Source organism: Theobroma cacao, chromosome 3 (genome assembly GCF_053813885.1).
Source record: "Theobroma cacao isolate CCN51 chromosome 3, ASM5381388v1, whole genome shotgun sequence".
NCBI lineage: Eukaryota > Viridiplantae > Streptophyta > Magnoliopsida > Malvales > Malvaceae > Theobroma > Theobroma cacao.
The window spans coordinates 235,992-259,592 of record NC_142641.1 but is presented as its reverse complement, the minus strand read 5'-3'; the positions used below and the strand labels follow the sequence as shown (position 1 = coordinate 259,592).

The following is a 23,601-nucleotide window of genomic DNA, read 5'->3' as shown; positions in this document are numbered from 1 at the left end:
TTGTTGGCTGCTGGCCCACTCCACTAGGTTGGGATTTGGGACGAATATTCAAACGTAACAAGTATGTATGCAGTTGTTTATGATGAATTTTTGCTCATTTAATTTTAATTTAAGAATAGGCATAGAGAATATATGCACTTATTATTCGAGTAATGTCTACATCCAATTCTATAAATATCCACAACTCCCATCGGTACATGAATTATGCTTGCCGCTATTCGCTATCATATATCTTTGTCAAGAAATAAAAACATACCAGTAGAATAATAAATCTGTATCAAACTCAAACCTACGTGTCCTTCCGTAACACTGTTTTGACCACCAAGTTGGCGGCACCTTAAATCTCTGAGTTGGCTATCTGAAAGTACGAACCAGTCTTTAAATTTGCTTCTAAACTAGGAAAAAACACCAAGTGAGATGGAGCTTTCAATCTCGAGAAAAATATATGCAAGTTTGACAAGTTGTTCCCTCAACCATGCGCTGAACATGCCATGTGACAAACCCACCTCACCTTTTTTGTTTGTTTACAGCCAAAAATCATGGCACTCTGGCTGAGAGAGCAGTGTCCTTATGTAACAACTGCTTCCGACTCATAGCATCCTACGCACCTACGTCCGTAATACTACTTCCACGTACAAGGCTAGCACAAAACCAGTTAATAATGAGTAAGAGCATTTCTCCCTTTCTTTGTTTTGTTTTCAACATAACTCGCAAGCGATTCACACTAACCAAATCATACATACAGAAAGTATTTGTATTTTCCAATTACTATCAATCTTTCCATCTTTTTACCACTATTATTGGTAGACCTGCAATTGCAAACACTAGTATTTGTATTTCCAAGGACAACTTCGTTGCTTAGGAGACTGGTACCACCCCCATGGTTCATCGCACACATACTGTGTCACCTGTTTCACATTCAAGTAATTTTCAAGTCCCCTGCCACAAACATACCCATCTGTCAGTACTACCTCTGACTTTGCTCATTATACAAACGGGAATTAACAACATATAAAATGCCTGGCTTCTCTGTTTTCTTTGACAAACTGGATATGCATCTGATGATTACCGTAAACTATCCAAAAATAAATAAATAAATAGAGATAAAATACCATTCCCCTAGTTCACGCCCAAAGCCACTCCATTTGATGCCTCCGAATGCTGTTTGGAAGAAGCATGGTTGTGAACAATTGATCCACACAGTGCCTGCCTGCACAACCTGCATGAAAGAAGCTAAGGTAAATACTCATTTCATTATTCGCAAAACCAACTGCCATCGTAGGCTGCATCATTGCAATATGCTTCAAACACAAGTCTTACCTTGCTTAAACGATCACACCTTCCCAGATCCTTTGATATCACAGCAGCTCCCAAACCATAACTAAATAATATTACAAAGAAACTATAAGAACTTGGTTGATCAAACTGATAAGCCCTTTTTCTTTTTTTTGGTTGGGCGTGGGGGTAGGTATAAACTTAAAGGTTAGAGAAAGGACTAAACAAATCACTAACTCACACTTCATTGTCATTTTCTAGAGACAAGGATCGACTCATTGGAATTGTATACATAAACTTACTGGGTATCATTTGCCAATTCAATGGCTTCATCTTCTGTGCTAAATGTTTTAACAGAAAGAACAGGTCCAAAAACTTCTTCTCTCCAGATTTGCATAGAGGTTTTTACATCAGTGATGATGGTTGGTTCAATGAAGAATCCTTTCTTTAAATGCTGCCAAACATTTTATGAATAAGAAAAGTGAAGAATTTTGAAAGGAGAATAGTGCCAAGTATTGAGAAGCAGAGAATTATACCTCAGGACGAGCCCCGCCATAGAAAATAGTTGCACCCTCACTCTTAGCAGTAGAGATGAACTTCAATACTTTCTCATACTGCAGCAGATTACTCAAATATTAATATGGATGAGATCTGGCAAATTTGAAACCTTAGATATACCATAATAAGGATCTTTTGAGTTAAACCAGTTGACAGATCAAGGGCTACATTCCCGAGAAAGAAACACATTGCTCCACAGGAAATTTTCTCAATGAACAACCAAATCAAGCCAAATACAAAAATAGATTTGGCATTGGAGAGTAAAATGGAATATAATTGATTTGCTTGAAAACTTGGCATAAGGCAAATGATTTGAATGACCATAGATTATTTAAGTGGGAGGTAAAAATAGTACTAGTTTCGAAATTGAGGCTTTCAAACTCTTACTCAACTCCTAATAATTTCTATGTTATATAGCGCATATACTAAATTCTCCATCTGCAGATAGGTTTCAATTTTGTGCTTTTTTATCCAATCTCTGTCCCCAGCAATGGTATGAAGATCTGTCTTAAACAACCTGTGGAGCTCCTTTCGAGCCCCTCCTCCCAGTCTAACATGAATACATGGTGAAACATACAGTTGAAAGAATTGCTTACCTGCCCTCTACTAACAATGGGGCCAAGCTTGCAACCTTCTTCTAAGGGATCTGAAATTTTGATGTTCTCACTCCATTTCACAAGCCTATCCAGAAATTCCGCTGCAATGCTTTCCTGTGAAACAAATGAAAATATTGACTTTTCATGGAGTTGGAAATATAAAAAAGATAATGAAGAACTAACAATAACATGCTAAATGGTTAATCGAAAAAATCATGGTAGTAGAAGCACGGTGTTCTCTTTCTTGGATTTATGGTTTAAGGCTTTAGTTGAATGCACATCAAATTTAATTTTCTTGCAACTACTGTCCAATACAAGAGGGCTTATGAACTTATGAAGAAGGAGATAGAGAACACTTTTGATGACAGCGCACAGCTTATAGAGATGAAGAGACAGGCTTAAATATAACAATGGAACATGGAGCCATTAAAGAGATTACTTCATACTTATTCACTGCTAGGTTGGGGACAAGCTACTGCACATTAAAGAGCTAGGAAGGGTGGAAGAGTCAATAAGGTTGTGATAGTCGCTGTTTCGATGCCTTTTCAGTTTGTTAGCCGACTTTGGTGAGCTAAAGGCACCAGGTTGTCTGGGCACTGATATCTGCCTTTCTATTAGTTTGGTCTGCTCCTGTAATAGTTTACCCAATGGGTGTTTGGACCTGCTGAATTGAGATTTATACAGGTAGATTTGCCGGATTAAATATCTGCTGAGGTGGATTCAAAGAGTCCTGTTTGGCTGTGTGCTCAGTCTAACCAGTTTATCAGTTTATGAATGGATTGGACCAGTTCCCTCTTGGTTGTGGTCAGTCTGAACCAGATAATATCGAAACACAGTCCTTGGTATGTATCATAACCTCATGCCACATGTAAAATGATAGAAAAAAGAAATTGATAACTCTATAAAGGGCAAGAAACCAATGAGTTCATGCACAATAAGACGGGATGTTGCACTGCAGATCTGGCCATTTGTATAAAAGCAACCATATAAGGTCCATTCAACAGCTAATAAAAGCACAGGCAAGTAAATTAGCAACAGCATAAACATATACTAATTTTCTGCATTGATAGTTCAGATGACCAAAGTCTTATGAACCATTTGTTTCTGCAAAAACAAGTCAAATCATATAAGAAATACTAATAATTCGCATGCTTAAATAGTGATTTTCATGGCACTAACCCTTGTCAATGTCAACATCCTCAAACACAACTACTGGACTTTTTCCACCAAGCTCTAAAGAAACAGGCTGCCACAGAAACCACATAGAAGATTTTATGCACTGGATTATAAAAAAGTTCAATGATGAGATTTTAGAACTTCAACATACCTTGACCATTTGAGAAGCAGCTGTCATTATCTTGACCCCTGTGGCTGTGCTTCCAGTAAATGCAATCTGTTAGCAGCTAACTAATCATTAGCAATTATGTCATGCTAAATGTCTAGTACCTCAAATCCCCCAGTTGTGATTCTGCCAAAAATCATATAAAATTCAAATTTGTAGAAAAAGTTATTGAAGAAAACGATTAAAATCAATTTAACCTTGTCAACATGGGGATGAGATGCCAAAGGTGCACCAGCTTCAGGGCCCAGTCCATTCAGAATGTTGAGGACACCAGCAGGAAGATCAACGTCCCTACACACTTCTGCCAACTCCAAACAGGTCCTGATATGGAAAAGGAAAAATAATGAAAGGCAAAATAAATGAAAGGATCAATATTGGTCCCAAATCCAAAATCAAGCCAATGTTCCCCTAAATATACTATTAAAAATGACAAAGTAACAGGAAAACTGGTGCAGGTAAATAGAGAGCATACACAGATGCCAACTCAGAGGGCTTCAGTATTGCAGCACAACCTGCAGCCAAGGCAGGAGCAACTTTCCATGCAGCCATCAAAAGCGGGTGATTCCTTAAAAACAAAAGAGAAGCAATTCTTAGTTTATTGAATATCAAGGTAAACATTGAAAGCTGATATTACTTTGAACAACAGTCCATGTAATTATTGCAAGCCCTTGAAGGGTCTCAGATCATTGAGGACCACAATTATCATAAGTTACCCTAATAAGAAGCAAATGGAATAGCACTACGCTTAAATGTGCAGCCTCCATGATAGTGTATACTTTAACATTAAGAGGAACAATTTAGAGCACTTATTTACGAACTAGGTCCATCAGAAAGCAATTTAGGAGTTAAAAGGCAAACACATTGATTCACTTGGCTTTGTAATTTATATAACAAATGGAAGTACTTTAGGCAAATCAAACAAGCAAACCCAAGAACAAAACCACGTTATGCACAAATCTCAAAAAAGTATTGGGTGACTGGGAGAAGAGCAACACTCATGGATGATTCCATCAAGAAACAACCGCATGCAGTGTGGCCGAGTAAGCAACAAAAATATTACTTAAACACAAAAAGAAGTGAAAAAACAACAGGAAGAAACTGGAAGTACCATGGGATGATCAAACCAACAACCCCAATGGGTTCCTTGATCACATAGCTCTTAAATGTCTTCATAGGAAGAGAGACTGGAGCCTTTTGCTTGGCATCTAAACTTTCAGCGAGGTCAGCATAGTACTCAAAGCATCCAGCAACATCCTCCTATAAAACACAAAAAAGCAGGTTAAAACCCTACAGAATATGGAAACATAACATCTCCAAAGGTGTTGCAGGCATACCATGTCCCCTTCTGCTTCACCAAGTGGTTTCCCACAATCAATTGTTTCAAGTTTTGCAAGCTCAGATTTCCTCTCTTTTATCTGGATCACCCAAAGAACCCATAAAATAAGAGGTCAAGACATAAAAAAGATCAAATCACTTTCATCGAGAGAACAAGAATGTCAAAACAATCGCAGAATCTAACAAACACACAAGCATTACATTTAAAAGAAAACTCTGACAGGAATTCTGATTAAAAAGAAATGCAACATCTTCATCAGTCAATTCTCAAAACCATCACATCTAAATTTGCTTAATTAATTCCACCTAGCTATTTACTCATATCAGTGTCGCCATTTCTTGCGGTTCACTTGGGTAGTGAATCTAATGAACATGGATTTTTTTCAACAAGCTTGCGTTGCAAGTGTAAGGCCCACAGCATGTTCAGAAGTTTCTTGAAAGCATACATATTGTTTAGTAGGAAGGATAAATCTAAGAAATTAAACAATTTTCATAGGGAAAGAGTGCAATTTACAATTTTTGCAACATTGGCTTCTCGAATAGATAACAAAAGTAAGGTTCCAAAATTGATATCCATTTTTTGGATAAATGAGACTGGCAAAAGCAAATAGCGGTAGCAACTAAGAACCAAAAGGAAGGCTGAATTTGCAAAATTACCTTAGAAGCAATGGCACGCAAATACTTAGCACGGATAGCAGCGGAAGCCAAGGCCCAATCTTTCCCTTCGTTCCGAGAAAGTGCTCTACGAGCGGCTTCCACCGCAACCTCCACATCTTCAGCAGTCGCCGCCGGAATATCACCTGAAAAAAAGAATAGAAGTATCAAACAATGAACAAACCACCATTTTCTATTTTCTATAAAGCTTAAAAGAAATATGGAGTGACTATCTTATATTTAAGGGAAGGAAAAATTTTAATAAACCGATGATTTGTTCGGTAGTAGGATTGATGATAGGGATGCGTTTCTTGAGTAAAGGCTCTCTCCACTCGCCGTCGATGAACAGTTGTCGGCTTGGAATCGGAATAATTGCCATTTTTTGCTCGCTCTTTTCCTTCAGTAGAGTCAACAGTGTACTGATATGCTCTCGTTGCAATGAGTCATCATTGCTCGTGAAGTTGAAAGTGATTTTTTTTTTGCCTTTTTGTATATTGTTTGTTTACTGGCCCTTTTTTTATTTCGATGGCTGATGTAATGTATTCTTTTGTTGCTTCTACTGTACTTGACGTTGTGGACTGAGACTCCCCTCCCCCGCCATATTTTGTGCTAATTCAAAACATTAAAAGATACCGGCGATCAGTGCCGTCGGATCTAGCAACCGGCGCTATAAACCAAAACTCGAGATCTCGGCGTCAAAATAACGCCAGATCTGGCGTCGTTGGTCTCCGATCTAGAGCCTAGCACCAGATCCAGCCACTTTTGGCGCCAGATAGAGCGAATGAATGATTTTTTCTCTTCCTTTCAAAGTTTTCAACCTACCGAGACCACAAAGCATTATCCCACCATCGCTGTGGGAGGTGACGATACAGCCGACAGGAAAATACAAGTTAATCAGCTAAGACAAGAAAATATAATGAACAACAAACTATATGAAAAATAATCCATCTTTTTCCAGTATTCAGTTCAATACATAGTACATAGCAGTCCTCTCAGCTCTCACAATATTATTCCCTCTTCTCCGCTGTTTTAGTGCAAAAGATTTGTTTCAACATCCACGAGGATTCTCACAGCTTTGATGGAGAGCGATACCATCCCCATGGTTCGTCCGAGACATACTGTGTGACTTGCTTCACACTCAGGTAATTCTCCAGACCCCTATGGAAAAAAAAAAAAAAAAAAAAGCAAGCGAAAGGAACCAGCTGCTGTTAGAATCAGTTCCAACAGTCATCCAGGAGAAGTAAAAGCATTTTGTTGATATAAGAAGCATCGATGCAGAGACTTCCATCGAGTCAGAAATGCTTGGCATTTGAAAATTATAATAATATGATACTGCAACACTATAATTTGGATGATCAGAGTAATACCATTCCCCTAGTTCACGCCCGTAACCACTGCGCTTGTTGCCTCCCCATGGAGCTTGACAGAAGCATGGCTGTGAACAATTGATCCAGACTATACCTGCTTGGAGAGCCTGCAAAGCAGGAGAAAAGATAAAAATTTCAATGACAAAGATACAGAGATTTACAACATCAACTAAGGTGCAGAATGGCTCAAAACTTCAAACTACAAGTAACTCCCACCTTACTGACACGATCACATCTTTCCAGGTCATTTGATATCACAGCGGCACCCAAGCCATAACTGGAAATTTAAAAAAATAGTCATCAGCATAATCAGACCAAAACAAGAAAGAGAAGGGAAAGAAATCATTAAACAACCCAAAAGAAATTAGAGACAGTTTATGCAGACAAAATATCAATTTACTGCACTTAAATCAACAAGAAAATTAGGTGACTCACTGGGTGTCATTTGCCAAGTCAAGGGCTTCCTCTTCCGTACTAAACGTTTTAACACAAAGAACAGGTCCAAAAACTTCTTCCCTCCAGATTTGCATGGAAGTTGTCACGTCAGTTATTATAGTTGGTTCAACAAAAAACCCCTTCTTTAAATGCTGCCAAATATTTGTTGAATATATAAGAGAAGGTGACAGGTTTAGAAAGAGATACAGTGAAAACAATGAGAAGCAGTGGATACCTCAGGACGAACTCCACCACACAGAATGGTAGCACCCTCACTCGTAGCAGTTGAGATGAAATTCAATACTTTCTCATACTGTAGCCAATGAAATAAATTTTACTAAGCACAAAATCTTGAAATTTTGAACATGTACGTAGTAGCATGTCTAACAATTGACTCTTTAGTAACATAGGCTGCCAAATGCCCAAATCAACTGAATTTTCAAATTCAATATCTAAGCCTGTCACCTCAATACGTATCGAGAGAACCATAGAGACACTGGAGAACAAACATAACAAGGTGGATTTAACAAAAAGCACTAATGGGAGAACAGGAAGAAGGATAGGGAAGCGGGTTATTTCTGCTGAATTTAACATCTCCTACTGGCCCTGCTCCCCATTTCAAAAGAAGGAAAAAGAAAGAAGGATGGAAAATGATACATAGTTCTCAAACAGCATTATTACCTGCCCTCCACTAACAACAGGGCCGAGCCTGCAACCTTCTTCTAAGGGATCTGAAATCTTAATGTTCTTAGTCCATTTCACAAGCCTGTCCAGAAATTCTTTTGCAATGCTTTCCTGAAATATTGAAATGTACATTTTCATAATGAGAAGAAAGATGGAAACAAGAAGAAAAGGGAAAAGCGACAAGGATAGACTCCTGATTAAAAAAAATTCTGTCTAGTGGATCTATTGTATGAGATTTTTCAGCTGGCAGTGCATTATAACTAAGCGTGCTTAATCTATTGTGAAATACAAGAAGGGTGAAATTTATAGCTCTTCTTCACTGTATCAGGAAGGCAAAATGATATGTGTTCCAAAAGAAATAGTTATGCCAATTTCTAGGACAACATGCCATAAGGAAGCCTTCTAGGTTGATGTGCTTACTCTAGAAAGAGGTTAGTTACACCAGTTTGTATGTGAACTGGATCGGTTCACATCATGCTTGAAACTAAACAAAATTGCATGACTGCATGTGTTTAATAACCTCGTTCTGGATTACTACAAAATTTCCCCTTCCATATATTAAAACCAAAAGAGAAAGTGGAACGATGAACAAGTGTCTGTAAACCCTATAAAGAAAGAGCAAACAATGTGGTTAAGCAACTCACATGTACAATAAGACGGGATGTTGCACTGCAGATCTGTCCATTTGTCCAGAAGACACCAAATGCAGTCCATTCAGCAGCTATTAAGATCACCAAGAATTTCAATGAACAACCTACCGAACTGGAGTATAGTTTTCTAACATGATAGGTCTTAGAAACCAGACATTTATGAACAATTTGTTTCTAACAAACAAGTCCTACTACATGAGGAACATTGACAATACATCAATTAAATTGTAACTCAGATGGCACTAACCCTTGTCAAGGTCAACATCCTCGAAGACAACAATTGGGCTTTTCCCACCAAGCTCTAAAGAAACAGGCTGCCAAAGAAAGTACATAAGATAAAATAATTTTATGCAGATATCCAAGTGACTATGACAACAATAAGAGAACAAAAGGATACTTCTAAGTTTTGAATTATTGAACTTTAATATACCTTGACCATTTGGGCTGCTGCTGCCATTATCTTGCTCCCTGTTGCAGTGCTTCCAGTAAAGGCAATCTGTTTAAAACTAACAATTAGAACTTATGCCACTTTTGATATTTATCTTACAATAACCCAGATCATCAATCATTCCTAATTCAAGTTCATAGAAAAGCTTCAATAAAAAAATGATTAAAGACAACTAAACCTTGTCAACATTGGGATGAGATGCCAAAGGGGCACCAGCTTCAGGGCCCAGTCCAGTCAGAATGTTCAGGACACCAGGAGGAAGACCAACATCCCTACACACTTCAGCCAGCTCCAAACAGGTGCTGGGAAAAAATAAAGAAAATAAAAAGCATAAATCATGAGCAGCATTTTTTGGTCCCAAATATAAAATATAATCAAGCAAACTCAAAATTTCATAAAAATTGACAAATTAACAAATTGCTGTAACTAAGTTGAGAACGTACAGAGATGCCAACTCAGAAGGCTTCAGTATTGCAGCACAACCTGCAGCCAAGGCAGGAGCTACTTTCCATACAGCCATCAATAGTGGATAATTCCTTCAAAACACAAGAAAAACAACAATCCACAAAAGCCATTATTAAAGAGTCCTCAAGCCACCCACTGCACGTGATTCCAATTAATTGATATAAAGCATTATAATATCAAATGCGATAATTAAGCCTTCAAATGATAAGGAATTTTAACTTGCAACTTGGACAACTATTTTGCAATTACCACAACAGGCAAAATATACAGGCCTACTTTCATGTAATCAAGCTGCTCATGTATTTAAAAAAAAAAAACCTAAGTTACACAATGCACACAATAGCTTTGATAAATTGTACAAGCAAACCTTATAATAGGACAATGAGAAGAACATGATCTTTACTCATATTAATAGGAAATGAGAGCATAGCATTGCCAGTGAATGACAATATATAGAAATAGTAAACTCCATTTACACAAAGAACAACAAACCAAAAACAAGAAGCAAATAGTACCATGGAGTAATCAATCCAACAACCCCAATTGGTTCCTTAAGCACATAACTCTTAAATGTACCCATTGGAAGGGAGACAGGAGCCTTTTGCTTTGCATCTAAACCTTCAGCAAGGTCCGCATAGTACTCAAAACATCCAGCAACATCATCCTGGATAAAATGAATAAACAGGTAAGAAAACATGCTAAATGCTGAACCATAGAAGATAGAACCTTCATCAGTGTTGCAAGCACACCATGTCCCATGCTGCTTCATCAAGTGGTTTCCCGCAATCAATTGCTTCAAGCTTTGCTAATTCAGATTTTCTCTCTGTTATCTGAACCATTCATACATACTAAAGTAATCACAATTGGGCCAACAAAGCCAATTCAAAGATGAACATAGAAAAGAAAATTCAGAAAGTGACAGAAATGCTAGGTGTTCAGTTACAAGAAAAAATCTGCACAGAATTCCGATAAGGGAATTAATTTTTTAGTTCTTCATCTGCAAAAGTTATCCTCACCACTTTAGTTTATTTGTATAGGAAAACTTGACTGCATCTGCATATCTCATCGCAATGAAATTGCTAGCCAAACAACATACCATAAAATTTCTCTAGAGCATATATAGTGTTTTATAGCAAGAACATTGACCACAAGTTGTCTGAAGTAGGTAGAAGTACCCAAAATGTAGCACCTTGACCAATGGATAGGAGTGAGCAAATGGGTGGATTGAGTGGTTTGGTCCGCTATACCTAAGGACCAAATAAACCAAACATTTTTAGAAAACCGATCAAACTGACCAAACATAGAATTGGTTTACCCGGTTTGGTTTTAGACCAATGGACTAAAATTTTATCACTTTTTTTTTTTTTACAAATTGTAATATTAAAACTTATAAACTTCATCCATAATTATAAAATATACAAATAATCTAAATATAAAAAAAGAAACATACATTTGTTCCTTCACTCACATAATTATTAAGTGTAGTCATATAAATAAAAATTAATATAAATTATAATAATGCTTATGTATAAATTAAATATGTGTATATATGATATATTACTTTATTACATATATAAAATTAATGACACAATTTATATGTTATAATGTTTTAATTTTTATATCAAAGTTTGATAAATAATAACTAATTATAAACAATATGTTATAAAAACTAAAGTGATAACTAATGAAGTTATTAAGTGTAATCATATAAATAAGATTTATTATAACTTATAATAATGCTTATGTATAAATTACATATATGTATATATAATATATTACTTTATTATACATATATATGAAATTATGATACAACTTACATGTTATAATGTTTTATATCAAAGTTTATATAAATAAAAGCTAATTATAAACAATATGTTATAAAAACTAAGGTGATACCTAATAAAGTTATTAAGTGTAATCATATAAATAAAATTTATTATAAGTTATAAGAATGATTCTATATATATTAAATACATGTATATATAATATATTTATACAATTATATATATATATATATATATATACATAACATTTTATATTACGAAACATTACTAAGGTGTAATAATTATAACACATTAATATGTAAGATATTTACTATCATATATTATAATATTAACATATAAATTATATTATTTAAAATATATAACTTGTAATTTTATATTAATACAGATTTATAAATAAGTAAATATATATAATTAATATTAAATTACTATGATTATGGTTTGTATACGTATGTATAATAAAATAATATATTATTAATTAAGTTTACTATCAATTCTTCTTAATATATATAAAAAATGTTATATATTAATATATAAAAAATTAGTTTGGTTTTTTGAGTGGTTTAGTCTAAAAATTTTAAAATCGAGAATCGATCAAAAAATCAACAAAACCAAACATTTTGGACCAATTGATTCCATAGAGCAATTAGACCGAACTGTTTTGCTCACCCCTACCATTGGATCCGACTAAAATAAACAAAAATAAGCGGACATCCTGTAGCAGGTCATAATTTTTGGCTCAGCACATTGATATGCTAATTCCGAGATATCAGCAGTAGCGCACAGCAAATGTCCTTTTGTCGGGTAACATTTTTAATAAAGTGCATTATTTTGTATGGGGCGTGGCAAAATTTAATGATTCAAGGTCATCAATCGGTTAATAATTGGATTCGGAATAAAAATTATCACTTTTGTAAAAAAATTGAATTGTAACATAAAATTGAACTATATTATACCTTAGCAGCGATGGCACGTAAATACTTGGCACGGACAGCGCCAGAAGCCAAAGCCCAGTCCTTGCCTTTGTTTCTAGAAAGGGCTCTCCGAGCAGCAGCCACGGCAAGGTCCACATCTTCAGCTGTAGCTGCTGGAATATCACCTGAAACGTCAAAGAAATTTAAACATTTCAGAACCTTATCCAAGTGAAGATCCTGATTAAAGCAGTAATCAACAAAATTAAAGAAGCTGGATCGAGGAAAAAGGAAAAAGAATAACCGATGATCTGTTCAGTGGCAGGGTTGATGACAGGGATTCGTTTCTTGAGAAGGGGCTCTCTCCACTCGCCGTCGATGAGTAACTGTCGACTCGGAATTTGGACCGCCATGGTGATCTCAAACTCAAAACTAAAGAAGAAGCCTTTTGAGCAGTGAGGCGTTGGTGCTTTGATAGGAGAGTTGGGTGGCTGTTTTCTAGTACACTGGCTCCGTTATCAATTGGCATTTTATAGACGACAAAATTAATAATTTAATTTTTGTGAAATTACAAGTATGTATAAAATTATTCAAAAAATGTGCAAAAATTAAGATAAAAAAAACGTAAATAGAATTTAGTTATGATAATATTCCCTGAGATGGAGATTTGAAATGCACACCTAAATCCAAAGCCAAATTTCATAGATTTAAAGAAAAGATTGATCACTTCAATTTCCTCCTCCACATTCACGCTTAATTATTATTCTTATTATTATTTTCATAAAGTAGAATATGGAGTCGCGCTTCGGTTTTTTTGGAGTTGAAAAATCGCATGAACAAAAGGGGCCCACACTCCAACCTGCCCATCATGCAATGGGCCCCACGGCATGGCAATCATAAAGGTGGTGTTGTCTTCAGTCCTTCTCTTCCAGGTGGGCTTTGGGCTTGGGCTTTGTTGGAATATTTAATTCTACATTTTCAGTCAACATGCCTTAATAACTTAGGTACAACATTTGCGGTGAGACACATGACAGGCAAACTCAGTGCTACTTCCAGCTACAGGGGCATTTCCTAGTCCTACTTTCCCATTTTGAACAAACACTTTAAACACCTTGAGACCTTTAAAGGAAAGAGGGCAGTTTGAACATTATAATATATATAACAATGTTACAGCTGTTAACTTGGGTCAACTTCACTTCTATTAGCCCAACAGGAGCAGCCATAACTCAGCCACACAAGAGAAACTAGGGATGTCAAGGGATCGAATATCTTATAATTTTAAGATATTTAAATTTTATTTTTATAAAAATTTAATTATCTTAATTTTATTAAATATCTGAATAATTTTAAAAGTTATTACCCTAATCTTAATTTTATTGTATTTTTATTATCCTAAAATTACCTTAATCGATTTAAAAACTCAATTAAATTAAAAAATTATTAAAATTTTTTTCATGAATATCTAATTACTCGAACTCCTATACATACACAATAATTTTTTTTACGTATTTTATAAAGTTAATTACTAATTAAATTAATAAAAATAAAATTATATTCTTTTATAATATGATATGATATTTATATTATTTAAATATAATTAATAATTTAATAATTTTTTATTTATATATTCATATCATCAAATTAGTTACTTAACTAACTTTATTCTAAATATATTATTTTATCAATATACAACAAAAAAACGGCTTAGCCGGATGGTGGAGGCGTGAGTGCTTTCCTGCATGACCTGGATTTGAGTCCTAATGCTGCAATTTTATTCAGGTATTGTAAACGGGTTCGAATTCGGGTAATAAAATTACTACACGAATGCCAGTAGCAAAGCAGAAATTATGCTATTATGCCCCCCAATAACAACTGCCTCATTTCGCACTTCAGGCTCAAGCCTCTATTCATGACAGCATCCTTAAATCCTTGGACAACTTTATACCCTACACTTGACAGCACTACTGATAATGCCACACTAGGCTCATAATACACTGCATTTCATACAACTGAAACCTGCTATTCCTCTCTCTCCAAGTATTACAAAGAAAACCTCTCCACCACCTGCAGTTAATATGAAAAATTTTGAAACCGAAACTTCCAACCACTGCAGGTTGCATGTAAATAAAATGACCAATTGTTTCAAGATAAAAGGTAAGAAAAATTAGAAAACCCACCTCCGGAACACATATCTGCAAGTAAGAAGTTGCTGTATCGAGGACATCAATTCAAAAAGATTATCATCCTCCAATGCAAAAGCTTAGGATTGGTTGATTTGGAAAGTAAATTAAGCTTGCAAATCTTCCCGAAAGTTGAACCAAGAATAACGCACTGTGAGTTAACCATAAAACAGGGCAGGAAAAACATCATAGTTTAACATACTGACCTCATGATGACAAATGTTCAGTTCAAGCATCTCTAGCTGACATTAAAGCTGGTTGAGAAAATTATTTGTACCCTCACGAATTCCTCACCAGCACATACTTCAATAAACATGGCAACATTGCTTAGAAGCAACCTCATATTCTCCCCGCAGCAATTAAATGAAACAAGGTTTGAGTTAAAAGAGTGTAAATTTTACACAACAGAAGGATTTTGTCAAAAAGTGCTACAAGGCAAACGATCAGCCAGCGAGTCTAAATCCTCCAATTCGGTACAGCTATGCACTCAAGAACTGACAGTCACAAAAAGTACCAGATTTCTTCACAATCACTGCATTTTAGAAAGTAAAGAGGCATAATTCCTCAGAAATAGGAATGAGATCGACAGTGTTGATATGACAAAATCAGATACAACAGGCTTCACAATTTAAACTGTCGAGGAAGACGGCCACATCTGCTCTGCAATCTCAAAATCCCCTTTGCAAAACCTTGATTACCTGTCAGCAAAAGTCCATCCAAAACCCGATTGAAAGTTAATCTTCGAGGCATAAATCCTCTATCAACCATCTCAATTAACAACTTCCCAGCCACCACTAAATCATCGGGTTTCTTCCTTACAAACATTGCACCTATCAAAATATTGTACGTATCCAAATTTGGCAAGCAATCACCACAACTCATTTTCTGAAACAACTCCAAACCTTTCTCAATCTCACCAGCATCACAGAAATACCGAATCACGATATTGTATGTCTGCACATTTGGTCCACATTCATCATCCCTCATTTTATCCATAAATTCGATAGCCCTATCCATTTGTTCTTTATGACACAACCCCCTAATCACCACGTTATAAGTAGTTGAATTCGGAACATAACCCTTCCTCAACATCTCCTCAAAAACCAAAATAGCATTCTCCACGCAATCTTTCTTACACAAAACTTGAATCAAAGCATTGTAAGTTGCAACTGAAGGCAACACACCTTCCCTAACCATCTCATCGAAAACTTTTCTAGCCCTCTTAATCTCCCCCGCAACACCAAGTCCATGAACTACAGTAGTATAAGTAACAACGTCAATTTCACACTTTCTCTTCTTCATTTCCAGAAAAAACTTCCAACCCTCCTCAATTTGACCAGCTCTAAAATAGCCTTTTAGCATTATATTATACGTAGTCAAATTTGGAGTCAAACCTTTTTCCACCATCTCCTTTAAAGTCTCAAGAGCCATATTTGTCCTCTTAATCAAGCACCAACCGTTTGCGATTATGTTATAACTAATAACATCGGCTTTAAACTTTCCTCTGAGTACTTTAAAAAAGTTGCATGCTTTCTCAACACGTTTAGCTTTACATAAAACATCAAGAATTGTATTAAAAGAATGCAAATCCTGGAAACAACCATGTTCATGCATTGACAAGAAGATTTTAAGGGCTTTATCGGGTTTTCCAGCGGCGACGTACCTTTCGGCGATGATGGCGAAGGTTTTGGGGGTGGGGTGGAGGCGGAGAGAGCGCATACGGTGGAGGAGGGTGAAGACGGTGGCGTAGTGACGGAGACGGGCAGCGATGTCTATGGCATGGTCGAAGGAGGAAACGGAGTGGATGTAGGTAGGGTGGTTGTGGAGGAGGAGGTGGAAGAATTGGAGGGCTTTGGGGCCGTGGTTCCAGAGCTGCTTGAGGATGGTGTCGACTAAAAGCGGGGTCCAGTTGATGGAGGGGGAGAGGAGGGATTGGGTAAGGGATTTTGGGTTAGTGGAGGTTAGAATAAGGTCGGTGAGGATGGCGGCGGCGGAGGTGGTGTTTTGCGGCTGTGGAGTGGTGGTGCTGAAGGATTTAGGCAGGTGGAGAGCAGTTTTGGAAAGGGGTGGAGTGAGCTTGGAGAGTAAAGAAAACATCTTTTTGGGGCCTTATGCCCTGTGTCAGTGAAGAAGACAGACGCTTTCAAGCAGGAAAAGGAAGTGTTGATGCTCCACTCAAACAGAAATGCAAAACAAATCTTCCTGCCCGCAGGCAGGCAAGCAACAAAGGGGCTCCCAAAGCTAAAATAGTCAAATTACTCATCTTTTTCCTTTTCTTTATTATAGTAATAATAAAAGAAAAAAAGTTTTGTTTTTGTTTTTCTTGGACTTTGTCATTGGGCCATTTCCAAGCCCAGTTAAAAGAAGTTGTATTCTGTTTTCAAAATGCTGGGCGGGGATCGATCAAATCTGTAGCCATTTTATACAAAAGAGTGCGAGGGGGATGTTCAAAGAAGGGCGCCAGCTTCATTATTACTAGCACTTCAATTCAATCCACAAAACTATTTTTCAAAATGAGTTCCAAAGAAAGTTGCAGAAACGAGCTCCGCACTGCCATTCGCCAACTCAGCGATCGTTGCCTTTACTCTGCTTCCAAATGGTAACCCCTAATGAACCCTAAATCCTAACCTCTCTTTGCTATTTCTATGTTTTGACTCTCTCATAAAAAACCCATTTCTCTGAGTGCCATTCTAAGTGTTTATAAGGTGTTAGCAGATCTCAAAAACGCTGCCAAGCTAGTGTTTTGCTTGGCTTCTTGAAGTAGAAATCCAACCTTTTTTTTTATGGGCAATCTAATGCCTTAATTTGGGCTTCAAAGTTTGGCTTTGCTTTGCTTTCAACATGCCTTTTTTATGATAAAGTCATGTTCTTTATTGCTCCGGTTTCTTATTGAGATGCAATCTGTCATCAGAAATTTTATAAAATTTGATTCCTTATAATTACAGAAATTCTACTTGGTATTTTTTCGCGATGAATCTTTGGTTGTTTTTATTTACAGGGCAGCAGAACAGCTCGTGGGAATCGAGCAAGACCCGGCAAAGTTCACACCTTCAAACACAAGATTCCAGCGTGGAAGCTCAAGTATTCGCAGAAGGTTTCGGACCAATGAGATCACTTCAACACCACCCACTGGTGTTGCCTACGTGTCCACTCCGGTGATGGAGGAAGATGAAGTGATACATGGTGACTTCTACCTTCTAGCAAAGTCTTATTGCGATTGCCGAGAGTATAGGAGGGCCGCTCATGTGCTTCGGGATCAAACTGGAAAAAAATCTGTGTTCTTGCGATGTTATGCTCTTTATCTGGTTTGTTCATTTCTCAACTCGTTATCTTGTAATTTGCATCACTTGCTGTTTTCTTATTCCTGGTTTTGATTGTCTAACAAAGAGTGCTGTTGTGCTAGCTATTTTCATGAGTGAGTATTTTTTGTTCCATAAGTTAGTTGACCACCTGCCTCTTTAGAAAACATTAGGGAAAATGAAAGAGGGCCTCAAGCACATATTATAATATGATCTTACTTTATGTGGAAACTTATGGAGGAGAATATTATGAGGTGGTTAATCATTCATCATCAGTGAAGAAGATTGTCCTTGTTACCAAGAACAAAAACTTGAGGTGATGCAAGCTGTTGATTTGGATAGTTACTGTAGCCTTTTTTCCCTCTTTGCTTGGCCTCAATGGAGAATTACTGTTACTCGGTTGAGGGGGAAGGAGAAAATAATAACAATCTTGTATGCCTTTTCCTGCAAAAAAAGTTACACTATAAATATCCTTTTGTTTAACCAATTCTTATTATCTCATTTATGATTTTGTTTCCATTGCTTGGTTAAATTTTTAAAATACTTGAGATGAGCAACTTAGGTGCTTCCCATTTTACTTGATTAGCATATTAAAAACACAGTTTTGATCCATCACAAGTAGTCTATATAAAAATATTGCTGTTTAGTTGTCAGAGTTAGTCCTCATCTAATAACCGCAAATTGCATGAGGAACTTTGAAGAGTGCCAAGTAACTCCATAATGTAGTTTTAGACTGTTTGTAAAATTCCACACCAAACTTAGTAAATCGTACTTGTGGCATTCATCAAACTGCAAATATTAAAGCACCGGTCATTTCATTTAATATATCTTTTCAGTTGATCTAAATTGGCCTAGAGTTTGTGGCTGCTAGAAGCAGGAAACTGCAAAGGGACCTTAATAAAGATGTTGGGAAACTGTAGTTAGGTTTGGTCATTTGTCTGTGCCAATGCTATGTGATTTCTTCAAGCTGTCTTATGTTTCTATACTTTGCTCCTTTTATTGCTTCATGAAGGCTGGAGAGAAGCGAAAAGAAGAGGAAATGATAGAACTTGAAGGGCCCTTAGGTAAGAGTGATACTGTGAACCGTGAATTGGTTTCTCTAGAGAGGGAGTTATCAACTCTTTGCAAGAATAACATGATCGATCCTTTTGGGTTGTACTTGTATGGTCTTGTACTTAAAGAGAAAGGCAATGAAAATCTTGCCCGTAAAGTTCTTGTGGAATCTGTCAATAGTTACCCTTGGAATTGGAGTGCCTGGTCAGAGTTGCAATCATTATGTACTACAGTCGACCTCTTGAACAGCCTCAATCTCAGTAATCACTGGATGAAGGAGTTCTTTCTTGCCAGTGTCTACCAAGAGCTCAGGATGCACAATGAATCGTTAGTAAAATATGAAAATCTACAGGGTAATTTTACATTTAGTAACTACATACAGGCTCAAATTGCTAAAGCTCGGTACAGTCTTAGGGAGTTTGAACAAGTTGAAGTCATATTTGAAGACCTTTTAAGGAATGACCCTTATCGAGTGGAGGACATGGATACATATTCTAATGTGCTATACACAAAGGAATGTTTTTCAGCCTTGAGTTATCTTGCTCACAGGGTAATTATGACTGATAAATACAGGCCTGAATCGTGCTGCATTATTGGGAATTATTACAGTTTAAAAGGGCAGCATGAGAAGTCAGTCATGTATTTTAGGAGGGCACTCAAATTGAACAAAAATTATTTATCTGCTTGGACTTTAATGGGCCATGAGTATGTCGAAATGAAAAACACTCCAGCTGCAGTTGATGCCTACAGACGGGCTGTGGACATAAATCCTCGGGATTATCGAGCCTGGTATGGATTGGGACAAGCGTATGAGATGATGGGCATGCCCCACTATGCTTTGCATTATTTTCGGAAATCTGTTTTCTTTCAGCCCATTGATTCTCGGTTATGGATTGCAATGGCTCAATGCTATGAATCTGAACAACTTCACATGCTTGAAGAAGCCATCAAATGTTATAAAAGGGCAGCAAATTGTAATGACACAGAAGCAATTGCCCTGCATCGGCTAGCAAAGTTACATAGAGAACTTGGTCACCCTGAGGAGGCAGCATTCTACTATAAGAAGGATTTAGAAAGAATGGAAGCTGAAGAGAGAGAAGGACCAAACATAGTTGAAGCTCTGATGTTTCTTGCTACACACTACAAAGCACAGAAGAGATTTGAAGAAGCAGAGGTGTATTGTACCCGTCTTCTGGATTATACTGGCCCAGTGAGTTTCATTGTTATTCTTGCAGCAAATGATTCACAATGCCCCTTTTTTGCAAAATTATCAGATGTTTCAAATGAGTTTCACTTATTTTATTCTTCTCTATGGTTGATTACAGGAGAGAGAAACAGCGAAGAATTTACTTCGAGGAATGAGAATAGCACAATCCAGTTTTCCTTCCATGGATGTTGAGCATTTTCATCCCTGATTTTCTCATTCATTGGGATAGATGCTTGAAATTCTTTTGAAACAGGTATAACTTTCCCTTTGGACTTGGGAAATCAAAGACCAATGAAAACCTTTGGGACATGCCAATTTCAGTTGGCTGGTTCTTGGTCACTATTGCTACGGTTGCTGCATGTTTGTAACTTGGAAAATATCCTCATTGTTGTGTAGTATCATAACAACTTGAAACATGTAGCTAGAAGCCTGTATAAACCTTCTAGAGCTCAAGTAGATGGTACTTTACGAATGTACTCGGGCCTGTAAATCTTATCTGTGGCTTTTATGAACTGTTTGAGTCAGTTGTGTTGAAAGGCAAGCAGCGACCATGAAGCAGTCAAAATTGTTGCTTGTGTTGTCATTTTGAGAACAGGACGTTTGTTCTGTAAGATATTAGGTTTTTTCGGGAATGCAGTTGTTGCCAAAATGTGTTATTTTTGGAGACTGTAGCACAGTGTTTTAAAGGAAATAGATGATCACTATGGTGAGTACTGAGTAGGCAAAACGTGACATGTTTCCACATTGTCAAATTTATTCTACTTTTTGGTTTTGAGTAAGTGAAAGTTCATTAATCCAGGTTCCAGATGCTGCACATCTAATTTTGGGCCTAATGAAAATGATCGCCCTAATCAACTGATAGCATCTTTCCTAAACAAATGACAACGCAGAGCACAACTAATTTTGCTCTGATGGGTGAAGAAAGGAAATAGGAAGTTAGGACAGATACTGTGCAGCCATATATGGCCACTGTCATCACTGCAGCTCTGCAAGCCAACAATACAAATCCTAAAGTGGCAAAATGACCCAAACCCAAAAATTCATCTCAAATAGTTTGAATTCAAACTCAGCAAAATTATCTTAACCCAAAAATCTATCCGAAAAACATTCAAATTCGAATTTGACCAAACCCAAACTGATCAAAAAGTCAAAAGGCATAATTGCTAAATTACCTCCATCCATAATCCGGCTACAGAGGAGGCAATTCCTGCATCATAATTGCCCAATTACACCTTCATCATTCCTAATATCATATCAAGTTCTGGAAACAGGAAATCAAAGCATAAAAATTAAAGAGCAGAACAACTTCAATCCCAAATCATATTGCAAATGAAATAGTCATCCGCATAAGCTGAACTCATACAAGTTTCAGAGTTTATTCCCTTTAAAACCACATCAACTAAGTGTAAAATTAACACAACTTCTGTTATAATCAGCAGACAAAAGGACATCACTTGCTATTGAACATGACTTGGTTTTTTGTATTTTCATTTCCATTTCAACATAAAGCAAAAGCAATGCCAAGCCTCATTTTGGGTCTGTGAAAAAGCTGTTGATGCTGGGCATGATTTCAGGTGCCCTGTTGCGGACATATTTTCTTACAAAATGCTCGGCATATTTTTCTCCCTCAGCGAAGTTATCCAACACCCCAGCAGCCCTGTTCTCCTTGTTTACCCTGATTCAACGCAGACATTACAAAATCAGAAAGAATACATTTCAGCACTTAAATTTATTGTCACCATCTTTCCATCTTGTTTTATTTTTGTTTTGTTTTTCTCAAGTGCACCTCTATAATCTATTAATTTTGTAATAAATTTAAAGAGAAAATAGCACATAACATAATTGGGGTTTTTTTCTTCTTTAGTGATTTATTGTTAAAAAGAAAAAATTACTACTACCATTTACATATTGGAAAAGAACCGGAAAAGTAAGGCTATATTTAGTTGATGCTTTTACTACTCAGATTTTATTATTTGCCTTTCTCTTCTTGAAGAAATGCTATAAAACAAAAGCAAAAGATAGCAAGCAATATCATAATTAATTCAAAACCTGGAAATGCCCCTCACCGTATTAATGAGAAAAAAAAAAAACCATTAACAGTCGTCTAAGCAATTATGCAATGCTTGGAATCACTAAAAGCTAAAATCCGCATGCAACAAGATTTCAAGTTCAACTAATGTCAAATTTCTCATAGGTTGTCAACTCCGCAAATAATAATTTTCTTTTAAAGAAACAAGAAGGAAAAAATACCTTAAGCCCATAATAAAAGTTGTAAGAAATCATCAATATCTTAAAAAATTTAGAGTAACAAGCTGGAGAGAGAGAGACCTGACTTCAGGATTGATACAGATGTTGCGCACCAACTGCAAACCGCAGATCCCCACAGCAACACTAACGGCCGCGAACAGCGGATACACCTGCACCGCACCGTTTATTCATTTCTTATTAATTCATCAGATCTACCAATTTATTTACTCTAAAGTCTAACCTAAATAGATTATGCCCAAAAAAAAAAGAGCCAAACAAAATCAAAGGCGTGGATCTGAGCTTACCTCAGGCCTCAACCATCTGTTTGCCATGGAGCGCGCTGCACGGACGGATCGTAGCGGTAGATAAGCCAAAGAGAGAGGTTTCAAGTTTGATATGGAACAGAAGGCGAAAGGAGAGGAGAATGAGACCAAAAAAAGAAGGCATTTTAATTATCTTGACTCTTTTGACTTACTGGGACATTTTCTTTTTCAATTATTTAAATAATATATAGGGTTGAACCTGATTGGTTACTACAGAGGGCCACCTGTGGGTATCATCCAATCTGTGGATGACGCGTAGGTCATAGTGTGCTTATCCAGGCCCTGACTAGAGCATAGCAGTCGCCTTAGCTCTTGTTATTTTATTTTTAGGCTTTTTATTTTTCGGCTTGTTGTTTCCGAAAAGTAAAACCATGGGCGAATTAGTGAATTACCCGCACAAGGAGAACCGTGTGCTACCTAATATATCAACTCAAAATTGTTCAGCAAAATGGATTCGATCCCGACAAATCAATGGTTTGTTCTATCGATTTTCAGAATTATACTTCAATAGTATATTTTTTGGTACTATTATTATTATTATTATTATTATTATTATTATTATACTAGATGTTACATATTTATTTTTTATGTATTTTTTAAATGTTTCAATTTTGAAAATTATATTAAATTTTTGTTTTTTGTAAGATAGTGGAGAGAATTGATAAACTGATTCAATTTTTGAATTATTTAAAATTTTATCAATTTGAAGATAAAATTCAATTTATTCGATTTTCAAACTTTCGCTGAAACTCCCCGATTCCTGGTCTCTGAAAATGTCTTGACAAAAAAAA

At 36.5% G+C, this 23,601-nt stretch overlaps 5 protein-coding genes across 9 annotated transcripts; 1 reads left to right on the top strand and 4 right to left on the bottom strand.

Moving 5' to 3' along the window:
• Positions 1–124: 124 nt before the first annotated feature.
• LOC18603823 (aminoaldehyde dehydrogenase 2, peroxisomal-like) lies at positions 125–6,530 on the bottom strand. 4 transcript variants are annotated; one of them, XR_016025286.1, is made up of 17 exons: positions 6,028–6,530; positions 5,764–5,906; positions 5,106–5,186; positions 4,880–5,028; positions 4,244–4,336; positions 3,969–4,092; positions 3,757–3,822; positions 3,609–3,675; positions 3,357–3,433; positions 2,430–2,543; positions 1,812–1,889; positions 1,578–1,729; positions 1,321–1,381; positions 1,113–1,219; positions 793–939; positions 512–640; positions 125–390 (listed from the first exon to the last, which is right to left on the bottom strand). XR_016025286.1 is itself a non-coding variant. In XM_088804539.1 (16 exons), the coding sequence occupies exons 1-15, from the start codon at positions 6,137–6,139 to the stop codon at positions 825–827; spliced, it is 1,539 nt and encodes a 512-aa protein (XP_088660665.1). In that variant the 5' UTR covers positions 6,140–6,530; the 3' UTR covers positions 125–640; positions 793–824. The 4 variants fall into 4 exon arrangements, 2 of the variants coding, with proteins under 2 accessions (XP_088660665.1, XP_088660664.1); XR_016025285.1 differs by having other exon boundaries at positions 512–939; XM_088804539.1 differs by having other exon boundaries at positions 125–640.
• A 144-nt stretch (positions 6,531–6,674) lies between these two features.
• On the bottom strand, positions 6,675–13,012 carry LOC18603822 (aminoaldehyde dehydrogenase 2, peroxisomal). The gene is made up of 15 exons (XM_018117632.2): positions 12,806–13,012; positions 12,547–12,689; positions 10,559–10,639; positions 10,325–10,473; positions 9,788–9,880; positions 9,523–9,646; positions 9,327–9,392; positions 9,144–9,210; positions 8,891–8,967; positions 8,244–8,357; positions 7,798–7,875; positions 7,563–7,714; positions 7,344–7,404; positions 7,128–7,234; positions 6,675–6,918 (listed from the first exon to the last, which is right to left on the bottom strand). Exons 1-15 carry the CDS (start codon positions 12,912–12,914, stop codon positions 6,828–6,830), a joined length of 1,512 nt encoding a protein of 503 aa, XP_017973121.2. The 5' UTR covers positions 12,915–13,012; the 3' UTR covers positions 6,675–6,827.
• A 1,238-nt stretch (positions 13,013–14,250) lies between these two features.
• Positions 14,251–16,778, bottom strand: OTP43 (Pentatricopeptide repeat (PPR) superfamily protein). 2 transcript variants are annotated; one of them, XM_007036018.3, is made up of 3 exons: positions 14,888–16,778; positions 14,679–14,802; positions 14,251–14,565 (listed from the first exon to the last, which is right to left on the bottom strand). In XM_007036018.3, the coding sequence occupies exon 1, from the start codon at positions 16,776–16,778 to the stop codon at positions 15,303–15,305; it is 1,476 nt and encodes a 491-aa protein (XP_007036080.3). In that variant the 3' UTR covers positions 14,251–14,565; positions 14,679–14,802; positions 14,888–15,302. The 2 variants fall into 2 exon arrangements, with proteins under 2 accessions (XP_007036080.3, XP_007036083.3); XM_007036021.3 differs by having other exon boundaries at positions 14,679–16,778.
• A 14-nt stretch (positions 16,779–16,792) lies between these two features.
• Positions 16,793–20,889, top strand: APC8 (anaphase-promoting complex subunit 8). Its single transcript, XM_007036017.3, has 4 exons — positions 16,793–17,280; positions 17,680–17,986; positions 18,993–20,243; positions 20,359–20,889. The coding sequence occupies exons 1-4, from the start codon at positions 16,793–16,795 to the stop codon at positions 20,446–20,448; spliced, it is 2,136 nt and encodes a 711-aa protein (XP_007036079.3). The 3' UTR covers positions 20,449–20,889.
• Positions 20,890–21,529: 640 nt separating this feature from the next.
• Positions 21,530–22,951, bottom strand: LOC18603819 (B12D protein). Its single transcript, XM_007036016.3, has 3 exons — positions 22,793–22,951; positions 22,569–22,657; positions 21,530–21,915 (listed from the first exon to the last, which is right to left on the bottom strand). Exons 1-3 carry the CDS (start codon positions 22,817–22,819, stop codon positions 21,768–21,770), a joined length of 264 nt encoding a protein of 87 aa, XP_007036078.1. The 5' UTR covers positions 22,820–22,951; the 3' UTR covers positions 21,530–21,767.
• Between the last annotated feature and the right edge of the window lie 650 nt (positions 22,952–23,601).

Coding starts and splice junctions, on each gene's coding strand:
- OTP43 (XM_007036021.3), bottom strand. CDS start 16,778: ATGTTTTCTTTACTCTCCAAGCTCACTCCACCCCTTTCCAAAACTGCT.
- APC8 (XM_007036017.3), top strand. CDS start 16,793: ATGCCCTGTGTCAGTGAAGAAGACAGACGCTTTCAAGCAGGAAAAGGA. Junction 17,987..18,992: donor GATGTTATGCTCTTTATCTG/GTTTGTTCATTT, acceptor TGCTTCATGAAG/GCTGGAGAGAAGCGAAAAGA. Junction 20,244..20,358: donor TTCTGGATTATACTGGCCCA/GTGAGTTTCATT, acceptor GGTTGATTACAG/GAGAGAGAAACAGCGAAGAA.
- LOC18603819 (XM_007036016.3), bottom strand. CDS start 22,819: ATGGCAAACAGATGGTTGAGGCCTGAG. Junction 22,658..22,792: donor ACAGATGGTTGAGGCCTGAG/GTAAGCTCAGAT, acceptor GGTGCGGTGCAG/GTGTATCCGCTGTTCGCGGC. Junction 21,916..22,568: donor TGTATCAATCCTGAAGTCAG/GTCTCTCTCTCT, acceptor GCGTTGAATCAG/GGTAAACAAGGAGAACAGGG.
- LOC18603823 (XM_088804538.1), bottom strand. CDS start 6,139: ATGGCAATTATTCCGATTCCAAGCCGACAACTGTTCATCGACGGCGAG. Junction 1,382..1,577: donor GAATTGGCAAATGATACCCA/GTAAGTTTATGT, acceptor AATATTATTTAG/TTATGGTTTGGGAGCTGCTG. Junction 1,220..1,320: donor GGTGTGATCGTTTAAGCAAG/GTAAGACTTGTG, acceptor TCTTTCATGCAG/GTTGTGCAGGCAGGCACTGT.
- LOC18603822 (XM_018117632.2), bottom strand. CDS start 12,914: ATGGCGGTCCAAATTCCGAGTCGACAGTTACTCATCGACGGCGAGTGG. Junction 9,647..9,787: donor CCTTCTGAGTTGGCATCTCT/GTACGTTCTCAA, acceptor ATTTTTTCCCAG/CACCTGTTTGGAGCTGGCTG. Junction 9,211..9,326: donor CAGCAGCCCAAATGGTCAAG/GTATATTAAAGT, acceptor TTTCTTTGGCAG/CCTGTTTCTTTAGAGCTTGG.